The sequence below is a fragment of the Apis laboriosa genome, unplaced genomic scaffold (assembly GCF_014066325.1).
Source record: "Apis laboriosa isolate Shangri-la unplaced genomic scaffold, ASM1406632v1 scaffold74_cov149, whole genome shotgun sequence".
NCBI lineage: Eukaryota > Metazoa > Arthropoda > Insecta > Hymenoptera > Apidae > Apis > Apis laboriosa.
In genome coordinates, this window is record NW_025224330.1 from 1166858 (window position 1) to 1179638 (window position 12781).

Genomic DNA, 12781 nt, shown 5'->3' on the forward strand with positions numbered 1-12781 from the left:
AAAAAATCGCACGTGAAATTTACCTGCCATATTGTGCGGCGAGATCCAGCGCGGATTCTCCCCGGCTGTTGCGGATGCTGGGGTCGCATCCGTATTGCAGCAGCTGTGCCACCACTTCCGTGTGCCCATACTGTGCCGCACAGTGCAACGCTGTTTCGTTGTCCTTCGTCTACGATCACAAGGATAAACGTATTTCGAGTATACGTTTCGTTTTCATTAAATGTCTTAATTTATGCAACATGTAAAACAATAAGACGATGGGATATGAGCGGAGCATTAAGCTTCGCACGATCGTAAGGTGTGTGTTAATTGGTAAATATTGCAATGATTCCTACAACAAAATTGCTATCAATTTCATTTTATTAATAATTAATCCGACTTTATTTTTAAGAATTTTGTGATCGTTATATATCGTAATAATATAAAATGATTAAAGTATATAAGGTATTGAAGGGAGTGATAATACAATAAAGTACAATAAAAATCGCGGGAATATTTTTATTTGAATGAAGTTTAAGAGGAAGAAAAAAGAATGAAGAAAAAAAAAAAAAAGAATAAATTTACTGACCGTAAGATTCACTTTAGGTACCGAGGGTCCTTGGGTAAGAATTAACCGCACGATTTCAGCGTCGCCCGCCCAAGCTGCCAAATGAAGCGGAGAAGAGCCTTTAGCGTCGACGACGTTAGTGGAAGCCTCATATTGGAGCAATAACTTTACCACCTCCCTGAGGATGAAAGCGTTTTCCCCGAATTATCGTCACAATTTGCGCGACATCGATTAATCGTCGATCAAGAGGTATATTAATGAGAAACGCGGCTTAAGACAAATTTCTTATATCGAGGAAACTTTTTCTTTTTTTTTTTTTTTTCCAAATCGAAACGTACTTGTGTCCGTTCAAAGCTGCATGATGAAGGGCTGAATAACCACTGGCGTCTTGCACATTAGCCCCCGGACCCCGCCGCAGACTGTAAGTAAATAAAATAGATTAGATTAAATATATTATGATGAAAATAGAGTTGAAAAAGAATTAAAAAAGAAAAATAAATGTTTATTGATAAACATAAGGATGTTAATATATTAAAATAGCTTTGGAGATTGGATAGAGGTTAAAATAGAAAAATTGGTATATAAAAATGTTATTTATTTATTAGATAAAAATATTTCGGTCAATCTTAAATTGTTATATAATTTAAGCACCAATCGACATTTTCTAAAATATCCTAAAAGTATTTTACACATTAATATAATAATTTTGATTAATGAATGAATAATTTGACGTTATTGTATCAGTTACAGGAAGTCGAAAGTGATAATGACTCATATTTAAATGACACGGTCATTCAGTTTATATTTATCCAAGGTCTATGCTTAACGATACGCGGGTCGTATCGTTATTATTGCATTCATATTACTCATATTTGAAGTCGAACGTCACAAATATATAATTAATAATAATTCAAACTTATAAACTTTATAAACTTTATAAACTTTCATTACGAACAACCAGAACTTACTTATTTCAAAACTTTTATAACACGATTACAACAATCGCGCCACAAGTATTATCACCAGCTACAAACTAACCTAATCTAACCTAACCTTTTAATCCATATCAATAACCTTATCTCAAAAAATAATCATCTTCCCTCTATCCTTTACTCAAATATCCTTTCCAAAATCTTAAAAAAAGTCTAAAAAAAGTCAAATCGAAAAACTTAAGCTCCCCTTAAAGAAAAAATACTCTCAAGATTCCTTCACGAAATTCCCTATTCCGACGCGACCGTTCGTCACGTGACCGTAAAAGCCTCGTTGGGAGGGGGAAACGTCATCCGCCAGCAAGGCTCAATATCGCGCTATTTGCAGCCGACAGTTGGAAAGCAATCCCAATCGTGAGGTCACGAGACCGTTGGAGAGCGATGGGGGTAACTATCATCGGGCCCCATTTCCGCAATTAGGAATTCATGTTTGCTGCCGGTAACTAATACCCGGCGGCAATATGGAGAAGCAAAGAATCGCGCGTCAACGCAACGAGACACCGTCGTATCGCGACAGACAGAGTTAGGTCTCGCACAATGGGCCTCGCGGACAGGAACAGGTTCGCTAATGAAGCTTCCTGCATCCAACACATGTTCTCATTATTGGCCTTTGTTGCGTCCGTGGCGAGATAAACGTCGGCCACGCTCCGCCCTCGCGCAAACACAATGTAAACGCGCCTTTGGATCATCCCCCTTGGGACGAATGCCACACTTTCCTTTTCTTCCCTTTTTTCTTTTTTTTTTTTTTTTTTTTTTCTAGGAGATTTCTAGGTCGATGGTGAATGCCTTCTCGTGGTGCAACACTGATTCGATGGAGACGTTGTCTCGTATCGATATCCTCTCGTCAAGGTGGGTTGATACAATCGTTGAAATTCTCTGTGTTTGCAAAGTCGAGGATTATTTTTTGTATATTCTGCCTCGAGAGTGACTAGATAATTTTTGACTAAGTTTATAATTATTAGGGCACCGTTCTGTTTGAGAGTTGGTCTCGAAAATATTTTTCATAAGTGGATACGCGTTGAAAATAAATCTTCGATTAATATCTTGTAATATCTTGTAATATCTTAGTATCAAAGTAGATTTACAATAATCTATTTGAGTGTTGCTCTCTTGACGATATTTTCAATTATATAACTTTACACCATTATCTCCATTATTTTTCAAGATAGAAGAATTCTTTTTAGAATCGTTAGAATATTTCTTGCCAGTGAACAATTAACTTTATTGTATCGAGAATATTAAAGCGACTCTCGAGAATTTTATTCTTAAATGTAAATATTTATTATTTATGTATTTATAATGTAAATATAATTATTTATTATTAGCCTAAAAAAAATTATCCAATAAAAATAAACGCGAATAATCTTGTCTCGAAGAGAAAATTCCTCGAGACGGATCATGGCCCGCGAGTAATCGTTTTTTCAATCCGTGGACATCACAGGTTGCAAGGCATTACTGCATCCAAGCAATTTCTCGTTGTTCTCTTCTTAAGTGGATTTGACTAGCGTCGTTCCTAGGCTGGTCACTTAACCACCCTCGAAGCGTCGAGTGGCGCGCGATCAAAGTCGATCGAATTGGACGGATTCGATGAACAAGCATGGCTCGTCGAGGGTAGAAAGGGGGAGATGAGCTGCTGACTCGTTTGATCTTTGACCTTTTTTTCCATCTTGTGCAGAACTTGTTACGTAATTTGAGTAATTTGCTCGAAGGATTATGAAATTTCGAAGCTGAAGATACTCGAACTATTTACACGAGTTTATCAATTTTTTTATTAATTCAAATCATGAAACAATGATTTTGGGATGTGTGACAAAATCAAATATAAAAATTGAGTCGTGGAATTTTAATAATCGTTTATCTTCCAAGTTTAATAGATTACGATGCGTCCGCTATCTTTCGAAAAAATATCTATATATATATATATAGATTAAAAAAAAAAAAAGCCAGGGACAGCGTTGAAAATCCGTTGGAAAAAAAAATCAAATTGGTGGATTCAGCGAGCGTTTAAAAAAAAATATACTATTCATGGGATTTGGAGAAAATCGACGGCGGGAAAAAACAACGTAAGGGAGAGAGCGATGTTTATCTTGGTCGATTAATACACGTCATAACAGTGAACCACCGGTATTTGCTCGGTCCTCGTGCAATTGCGATATGAAGATAGATCCGTAAAAATATGTATGTTTACCCACGCCCTTCGAACTGTCGCACGTATAACTCTTGTATCTTGATATTAGAAACACCCACGCTTCCCCGATATGTGCCGATATTAAATGTCGTTTTTCGCCGGCCGAAACACGGATAAAATACAAACAATATTTCGAAATCGCGTTAAACTACAGTTATTTGCACAGAGAGTTGGCCATGTTTCATTTGAGATATAGATGAAAAATAAGAATTATAAGGATTAAATTGTTTATACGATTTTATTATCTTTTATAGTTTATAAATAATAAAAGTATTTGAGAAGAGTAAATTTATTTTGTGATAAGATAAAATAAAGATAATTTCTTCGTTTCAATTACGTCGTTCAAATAAAATAATCTTACAGCAACTTTCTTACGGCTTTATACATTATTTATTGGACATATTGCTGATAAATCTATAATTTGTCACGCAATTAAATTAATATTTAAATAATAAAATAATTCTAACAAAAATTATTTACTCGTTCAAGTAAATGGAAAATTATTTGATAATCAAATAAAGTAATGTATTATATTTAAACAGATATTTCGTCGTTTTATATGTTTTGCCGATCTCACAGGATTTTAAACCATCTGATTCCATAATTCAAATATCGCTATCTTTGCAAAAATCGGGTAAATTTCCGCGTAAAATAAAACTCGTTGCTCGATTAAATTGATCAATCGTCTAATAATTCGGAGATGGACGATTGGTGAAAGTGTTGTAACGACAAACAATAATAATAACGCTTCTTAGCGAATGATGTTTGCTTGTTATCGAACGTTTGTTGAAAATTGTTCTTCGCAAACATTCGAAATGCTCGGCGGTGTTTATCAAAGCGATCCAACGCCAACACTCCTGTTTACAACACGTATAAAAATTGCGCGTATAAATGCGCAAAAATATTCGTCACACCGGTGACGATTTGTCTCGGCGCATCGCGGACAATTATATCGAAACGGTGCGGTTGAAAACGCATTGCGGGGGAAATATACTTGAAACGTGTATTTGAATGTATTTTGAAAAGCTATAGACGAGTGAAAAAGGAGGCAGATGAAACGGATGAAATCAAAATATGGATAAATTTAACGACGGATAATTTATTTTTTTTTTTTTTCTTCTCTGGAGAGACAAATATATTCGTATAAACAAATTTATCACGGATCAAAGATTTTATATTATTACAACCAGTTAATGAATTTTCTCATTGTTACTTATTAACGTGGATAGTTATCAACATGGATTCCAAACAACTTTTCTTTTTTTATCTACAAGAATTAAAAAAAAAGGAATCTTCCAACGAAAGATCAAATCATTTTATTCCCTCGTAACGGATGTAAAACACTGGATCTAAATCTAAATATTAAAAAAATTTTAAACAGTGCTCATCGTCATCGAGAGGAGGAAAAAAAGAAAAATCAAGACAAAAGAATCGAAAAACCTCTCCCAGTCATTATCGTCGCCTCCGAACAATGTCGCCCCGATTCCTGTAGACAAGGGGCCCCGGGTTAAAGGGCCCAGAAAGAGCGAAAACTCGCCGGCTGGATTTGCCTCATTAACAGGGACGCGAGTTCTGAATCGGTGGCCGCGCAGTCGAGGCCTGCATCAAAGCATCGCATTCAGTTTACCCAAAACAATTACCGGCAAACCGAACGCCTTTTCTCCGCGTAAGCAGATCAAAGGCGCGCCCGTGGTCGTCATTAAGCAACGAGACGTCATTAAGCTTTCGGATAGCGGCACTTTAAATCATCGGGGGCACGCGTATACCCGACGCGCTTACGTTCAACGGAATCGTTCAAGGCACTCGCCACTCGACGGGGCAGCTACCGCCCTCTCGACGAGCCTCTAATCCATTGTAACTAAAGATCAAAAAAAAAAAAAAAAAAAANAAAAAAAAGAAAGAGAGAGAGAGAGAAAGAAAAAAGAAAAGGAACGAGAGGAAACTGTCGATTTTACCCAACGCAAATACTCGCCCCCTCAACCGACCGACAGCAATTCCTTGTGACTCCCGCGACCGACCTCGCAGAGTCAAGTGGTGGGGGGAAATGGGAAGAAAAAGAAACGAACACTTGAGGGGTTACGCGAGTGCAACGCTTGGAAGTTCGAGGAGCTTTTGGTCGAGGCAGAAGAATAGGAAAGAGCTAACGCGGAGAGGAGGACGGCACGTGTTGAGTTTCTCTCTTTCTCTCCTTCCTTCCTTCCTTCCTTCCTTCTTTCTTTCTTTCTTTCTTTCTCTCTCCCTCCCCCTCCTTTCTCTCGCCCAATGTTTCTCACTACCGCCCTCTGTCCGCCCCGTCAACGGCGACGATTCGAGTCCTCTCGTTTCTCGCTCTCTTTTGCGGACAGAGTCGCGCGTATTTGTTTTCCGCGCCCTAACAACCGGGCCGGGGATGGTAGCCGGCTCTCTTCAAGCCGAGTACACAAGGAGAAACACCGTGAACCTCGGCGGACGCGTGTATGTGCACGGACTCGGCCTGCCAGAGTACCTTTTGCGCCGCGTGGTGTATCGAGTTAGAGGATGTTTCAGAAGTAGGGGAAGAAGAATGGCGAGAGAAACATTTTTCTTCTGAGTAAGAAAATTTTCCTCCCTTATTTTTTTGTTATTTTTTTTTTTNNNNTTTTTTTTTTTTTGTTTTTAATGAGAAAGATTTAAAAATGAAATTCGTACAATTTTCTCTAGCAAAATTATTTTTCTCCTTTGATTTTTAAATAGAATTTCTGATTGTTTGTCTAGTTGTTTTATATAAAAAAGAAATCACTTGTAATCAAAAATTATTAATTTTACAGATATTTGATTATCCAAACTAGTAATTTTCCAATTTATATGAATACTTTTATAATTTTTCATTAAAAAATTATTTAATTATCACCAATTGCAAAAAACTTGTAAACCACACATTCAAACTACCTATCCAAAAAATATTTCTCCAATCATCCCCTGAACTCACTCAACCTCTCCTCACTTTTGAATCAACGAGTACCACATCGGAATACTTGGCCGGAATACTTCCACATTTCCAGACCATTCGGGAACGTTTGACTCTTCCTTTCTTTTACCCTGGCCCCTCTCTATCTCTCTCTCTCCCTCTTTCTTTCTCTCCAATTGCTTTTGCAACCTCCCTCCCTCCCCTCCCCTCCCCTACCTTCTCCGTCTGTCGCACCCTCGACGCCAACTCGCTTGCCCCATTCATCGAGTTTATCCGCTTGCCCAAGTTCCTTAATTAAACCCTGAAGATTGTCTGCAAAAAGGACATCGCCCAGTGCCCTCGACATCTACGAACATTACGAATTGGACGACGAGGGGCACATGAAAGATACAGATAGGTGGCAAAGGAGGAAGCGAGGAGGGGGAGGAGGATGAAAGCAGCGGTGCACCGTCTGTCAGGCATCCATAATAGCAATTTCTTGCCGGTTTTAATCAAGACGCCGAACGATCAACGACAAAAATGACCAAGGATAATTGTAACGGCTGTTTTTGTTACGGCCATGCATCTAAGGGATATTAATGAATCGTAAATTGTCGATCAGGATTGGAAATATTTACCATTGTCGAAATGTATGTGTTGAGCGCTCGGTTATTATCCATTTGTAAATTGAGATTAACACAGTACTTGGAATATATCCAAGTATTTTACTTAACTTTTAGACAAAGATCGTGGAATTTTTCTATTATTTACAAAAGATGTATTAGAATTCTGTTAGAAATTTTTCAAATTTTATCATTATTACTTTTTTACGAGATTATAGACATAGACATAGATATAGACATAGATTATAGATTTTGTTACAATATTTTTATTATTGTTTATCGACAGAATGTGAATTGAATCTATATCCTAGATTAGAAATGAAACGATTACGTATCATGAATATATATTGTTTTTAAAATTAAATTCAATTTATTTTCGTCTCTCATCAAATTGTAAAATTATATAAGTAAAAAAAAAAATTCCAAGTATCCGGATATCCGGGTAAACTCCAACGAGAACTTTATAGGATGCATATGTGAGTTTGCAACATGATGCGATGGAAGCATGTTAACGAAGCTTAAGTGATGATTGCAATTGAAACTGGATGATGTATGTCATGTAGCAAGTAGGTATATTAAAGTTAAACGATTTGAAGTTTTATGATTGAATGGACTGTCACTGTTATACTTGAGATTTACTTTCAACTCGATATCTTTTATTTTATTTAATTTGTTGAACAAATTATAAATTGTATGTTGTGTTCTCAACAGTATTTATTATATTGTTAAAAAACTTTTTTTCACCAATGTGACTGTTTAATGTAATATAATTAAATCACGTTAATTAATTCCTATTCTCGTTTTAATTATCGATAAATTCTAGATCATCATTGGCAGGTTTAGTAATAAACATATTGCATTGTCAATGTATTCCATTTTGATTATTTTCTTGTTTGTTTTTAAAACGTGAAATGATAAATTGCACGAGATACCACAATAGTATAATAAATGTCACAATTGAGAGGATGATGATTTCGCGTTAGTAATATACGTGTAATAATGTGAAGTAACGTTTATCTATGTGGTCTTTGTTTCCAAGAAAGTCGAGTTTCAATGTACGTCGAGATGCGCACTTGACTTACAATAAACCACAACTTTATGAATGTCTCTCGAGGCTTGCATTGCATCTAGATGCAAAATGTAGCAGGGTTTGTAGCGTACAAATGTACCATGCAATATCATCTTTTTGAAATCATAAGAATTTTTTCATTTTTATTAAGGTCTTTCACAAATATTAAATGTAGATACGAGATAATAATATTTAAATAATTTAGTATGAAAAATATTTCACAAAGAGTATTATTAAATTGTGAGAAATCCAAATTGTTTCATTCGAGATCCTTAATTTTAATAAATCAATAATTTTATAGTAATGAAATACCAACTAATTATTTATCTCAGCAAAGTATGTGATTTATTAGATTATGAACGTATATGCAAAACTCAATTTTTATAAATGTGATTAATAAGAATATAATTAAATGGATATTTGATTCGTTTATCAAATATTACAATGCTTTAAATGTTTTGTCCTTTTTTTGCATATTATATGTACTCTACAAATTTTTGTAGAATAATGTTCAAATTTGCATAAACATTCATAGTTTATTTATGTCTCGAATATCAAATTTATTCGTTTCAGCCTATATTTCCTATTTTCTGATTTTCTAGCAAAGCGATATATTTGTTAAATTCCTTCTCATAAAAATAAACTCATAAAAACCGATAAAAGTAACATTTAAGACGATGGAGAGGCCAATATCATTGAATTACAGTTGTTTTTCCTGATACTAGACAGTCAGAGAAGCAATAAAACGCTGAGGGATAGGAGAATCACTATCCAGCCCCTTCCGGTTCCACGGATGCGAGTGTTTAGTGCGAACGCACCCTTACGCTAGAAGCAGACAGGGGAAGGAAGCTAGGAAAATCGACGGAGGGTGATTCGAAAAGGGATGAAAAAATCGAAGCTGGAAAATGAGGGAGTGAACGGAACATTATCAGAAACTATGAAAAAGATAGGAAAAATAAAAAAAAATGAAAAAGATAAAAGGAAACTTAATAAAAAATTATAAAATTATAAAAAGGAGGAATAAAAATACGGAAAATTTTAAAAAAAGTCTTCAACGATAACGAAAGTGAAAATTGAAAATATGAATAAAAACATTGTCAGAAAATCTAGATATTATATTTGTATGTACATAATATAATATGTATAATAAATTGAAAAATAAAAATAAATAATAGAAGAAACGAAGAGATGAAGAAGAATTTAATAAAAATCATAAAATGAAAAAAGAAAGAATAAATACGCGAAAAATTTCGAAGAGAGTTTAAAAAAAAAAATGATAAAAAGAATACGAAGAAATGAAACGAACAGAAGCAAAAGAGAGCAAATAAAAATTACAACGATGGAAGTCAATGGACGAAATAATGAGAGAACAATAACGTAGGAATGTCCGTATGTGAGACAGTATTCAGTGGAGAGTGGCCGAAAACAAGAGAAAGAGCGCGTACGTGACGTAGAAGAGGGAATAAGGAAGAAAAGCCAGACGACAAAGAGAGAAATAGTAGACAGGGTGGCCAAAATGCAGCGAGGGTGAAGACACGCGAGGGCTGTTAGACCGTCAATCGATAAATTCCTCCGGCAAGGAAGAGGGGCTACGATACGTGCTGATGTCGCGAAAAGGTTCTTCCTTGCAAACACTTCAAGTGAATTTCACACTTCAGAAAGGTGAGAGAAAAAGATGGAAAGGGGTGGTCTCTCTTCTAGTTGCACTTTATGCAGTTTCGCGCCCCCTCGGAAAGGGCAGATCTCTATATTCTCTTTCTCTGTCTTGTTAAAAGGGAAGATCGTCCATCGATCCGTAATACGAATGAACACAGTGAACGTTCTCGTAGTGACAGAATGCCTTGCCTGTTGGCTAATTATCCCCTCGTTGGTCGTTTAACGCATCGATTCCTTCTTCCGGAAGAACGGAGAACGAACAAAACATTATAGTAATATCGGTCGAGTGTAATAGAATCGTTAGAGAGAATTTCACCCTATCTACTCTCGAATTCGATATCGTTTTCGATGATAAAAGAAACAGAACTAATGCGAGTAGAGAAGGAAATAGTGCACGATGAAGTTAACGATCTTCGTCGAATTTGAATTATCTAATTCTGCATCTTGAAGTTATAAAATATGATATGATACAAGAAAAACAGATGAAATTGATAATTTTATGATGTAAAATATTTTAGAAAGTAATTTTCAATAAATACATCTCAATAATATAAAAAAGAAAAAACATTTAATATCAAAAATTCAAAAATTAATAAAAAAAGCAGAAAATCTCGTGAGAATGTTTTTTTCTCTTTTCATATAATTTTTTAAATTTTCTCAAGCATAAATGTTCATCAAAATCTACCCAAGATTATATTACCTTTCATATTTTAAATATTCATTCCCCGTCTCAAATAATTGAAACAAGATCGGTAAAATCTTTATTACTTCGAAAACGTCGAATGGGTTTTATCAAATCCTTGATCATAAATTAAAAAGTAAGTTCCTCGTGGCGGGAATTCCGAGACGGGCCAATGGTGTGCTCAAGAGACATCAAAGAGAGACGAGGTTATCGCGGCCGGCCGATGACGTTAAAAGTTCTGGTTCGCGGGAGATTAAGTCGCCCGAGGCGATGTTTCTATCGGAGGGAAGCCCTTTCCGTGGTTCCCGGGGGCCGTGATTAAAATTATTGCCCTACCCAAAGTCAACACGCCGTACAAACAAAGGATAAACACATTCGCGGGCACCGATACACGAGAAGTGGCACGATTAGCATCGCAAAATATTTCTCGTCTGTTCCGTTGAGTGTCGCTGTTGTCGTTCATAGCGCGCGCGCGAGAAGCAAGCGTATTTTACATTGCTTTGCTTCTCTTTGTGATCTCTTAAAGCAATGGAGGAACAAAAGGTAAAAGAAGACGAGAAGAGAAAAGAGAAATGAGGCAGGAGAGCAGAAACTATAGAAAAAAAAGTAAAGAGCTTTGGTAGAAAGTTGCCGCAGGCGAGCTTTTTAGTTATGGACAAGTTGCACGACTGGTGATGAGCAAAAGAGGCAATTTGTTAGAAGAGAAAGCGCTTTCGTTGTGATACATTTAGGATTTGTCGTGAGCTTGATCCTAATGCTCTGTCCTTTTCTCGCTTGGTTTACCTTGTCTTCTCTCGTGGAGAGAGTGGTGGGGGAAGTGCTTCTTGCCTCTATCCTTTCCACTGTATCCCCTCTCTTTACCGTCACCCTACTATATTCTCTTTCTCTTTTGCCCCGAAGGTTTTTGCTCGTGAGCGACAATCGGTGTTAAAATGCGTGAATGCACTCCAAGCACGCACGCCTGCTTCTACATGAGCACGCGGCAGAGACCTCTCGAAAACAAACAGCGGTTTCTCGTCCCATAGCCAACGTGACTTAATTAATGAAAGCGCGCGAGAAGCGTCGACAAAGTCGTCTTTGTCGAGAAGTTCGCGGGACTGGGTCAATAAAGACGCGGGACCGCTGATCGATCATTTCGATTAGTCATACTCTTCATCAATCGATTCGCTTCAACCTATCGAGTTCGCGAAGGAATCTATTACGATTTGAAGTTTGATTGAGACCGGAGTTCACGATTAGAGAAGTTGACAGTGATTTGTCGGACGAGTCGATTACATTCCTAGTGAATTGATTCGCGAGTTATATGTGGAAGTTACTTGTTAGTAGTTACGAGCACGTGCATGAGTATTTAAATGACGTTTTTTAGGTCGAACTATGCTAACTCGGAAAGATGACTAAGTTATTTTTTGCTCTGGAATGAATTGAATGTGGGACTCACTGTTCTCATATATGGATATTACATACGTGGAACATAGATTTTTAAAAAGATACTTTTTAAAAAATATGAAAAATAAAAATAAATGAAAAATTATTAAAATTTAATTTCATTTGATAATACTATCTATAGTCACTTTCATCATATTAAGTCAATAAATTAATCAGAAAAGAATATAATTTATTAATATATTATTGTCTAAAAAATTAAATTTTTCGAATATTTAATAATTCTGGCAATTATTAAATATTTAAATGCAATTAATATAAACACAGAATAGAGTTCATAAAATTATTATTCTTTAAATAGAATAAAAACAAAAATACTATAATTCTGTCGCATCATCTTTACAAATTTATCACGTTCAAACTAAATTTATCATTGATTCTTGAAAATAAATGACTACCCAAATAAACCTGTTTATCTGTTCCCATAAATAGAAAGGAGCAGCATCCGATAAGTCGTGAAGAAACGTGATTACTTATGTGTCGTTTCCAGACGCACAACTTCCTAATTTCTCTTCAGTTTTATCTCATTGATTTAATATTATTATATAAAATTAAATTTTAATGCGTAAAATCATATAAACATATCTCTAATTGTAGAATTATGTGTTTCCTTGTTAAGAATGTTCACAACAAATTTTAATAAATGATAGTGCAATCAGTTGCATGTCCATGTTACATC

General features: G+C 35.8%; 1 protein-coding gene across 2 annotated transcripts in view; it reads right to left on the reverse strand.

The window, feature by feature from the left end:
- LOC122719371 (ankyrin repeat and SAM domain-containing protein 1A) overlaps positions 1 to 12781 on the reverse strand; it is a 73104-nt gene that overhangs the window by 59001 nt on the left and 1322 nt on the right. For both annotated transcript variants that reach the window (XM_043945103.1, XM_043945102.1), the window contains exons 2-4: positions 886 to 966; positions 569 to 725; positions 24 to 169 (exon numbers count right to left, since the gene is read on the reverse strand). In XM_043945103.1, the coding sequence (XP_043801038.1) occupies positions 24 to 169; positions 569 to 725; positions 886 to 966 (384 nt within the window). The remainder of the gene's footprint in view (positions 1 to 23; positions 170 to 568; positions 726 to 885; positions 967 to 12781) is intronic.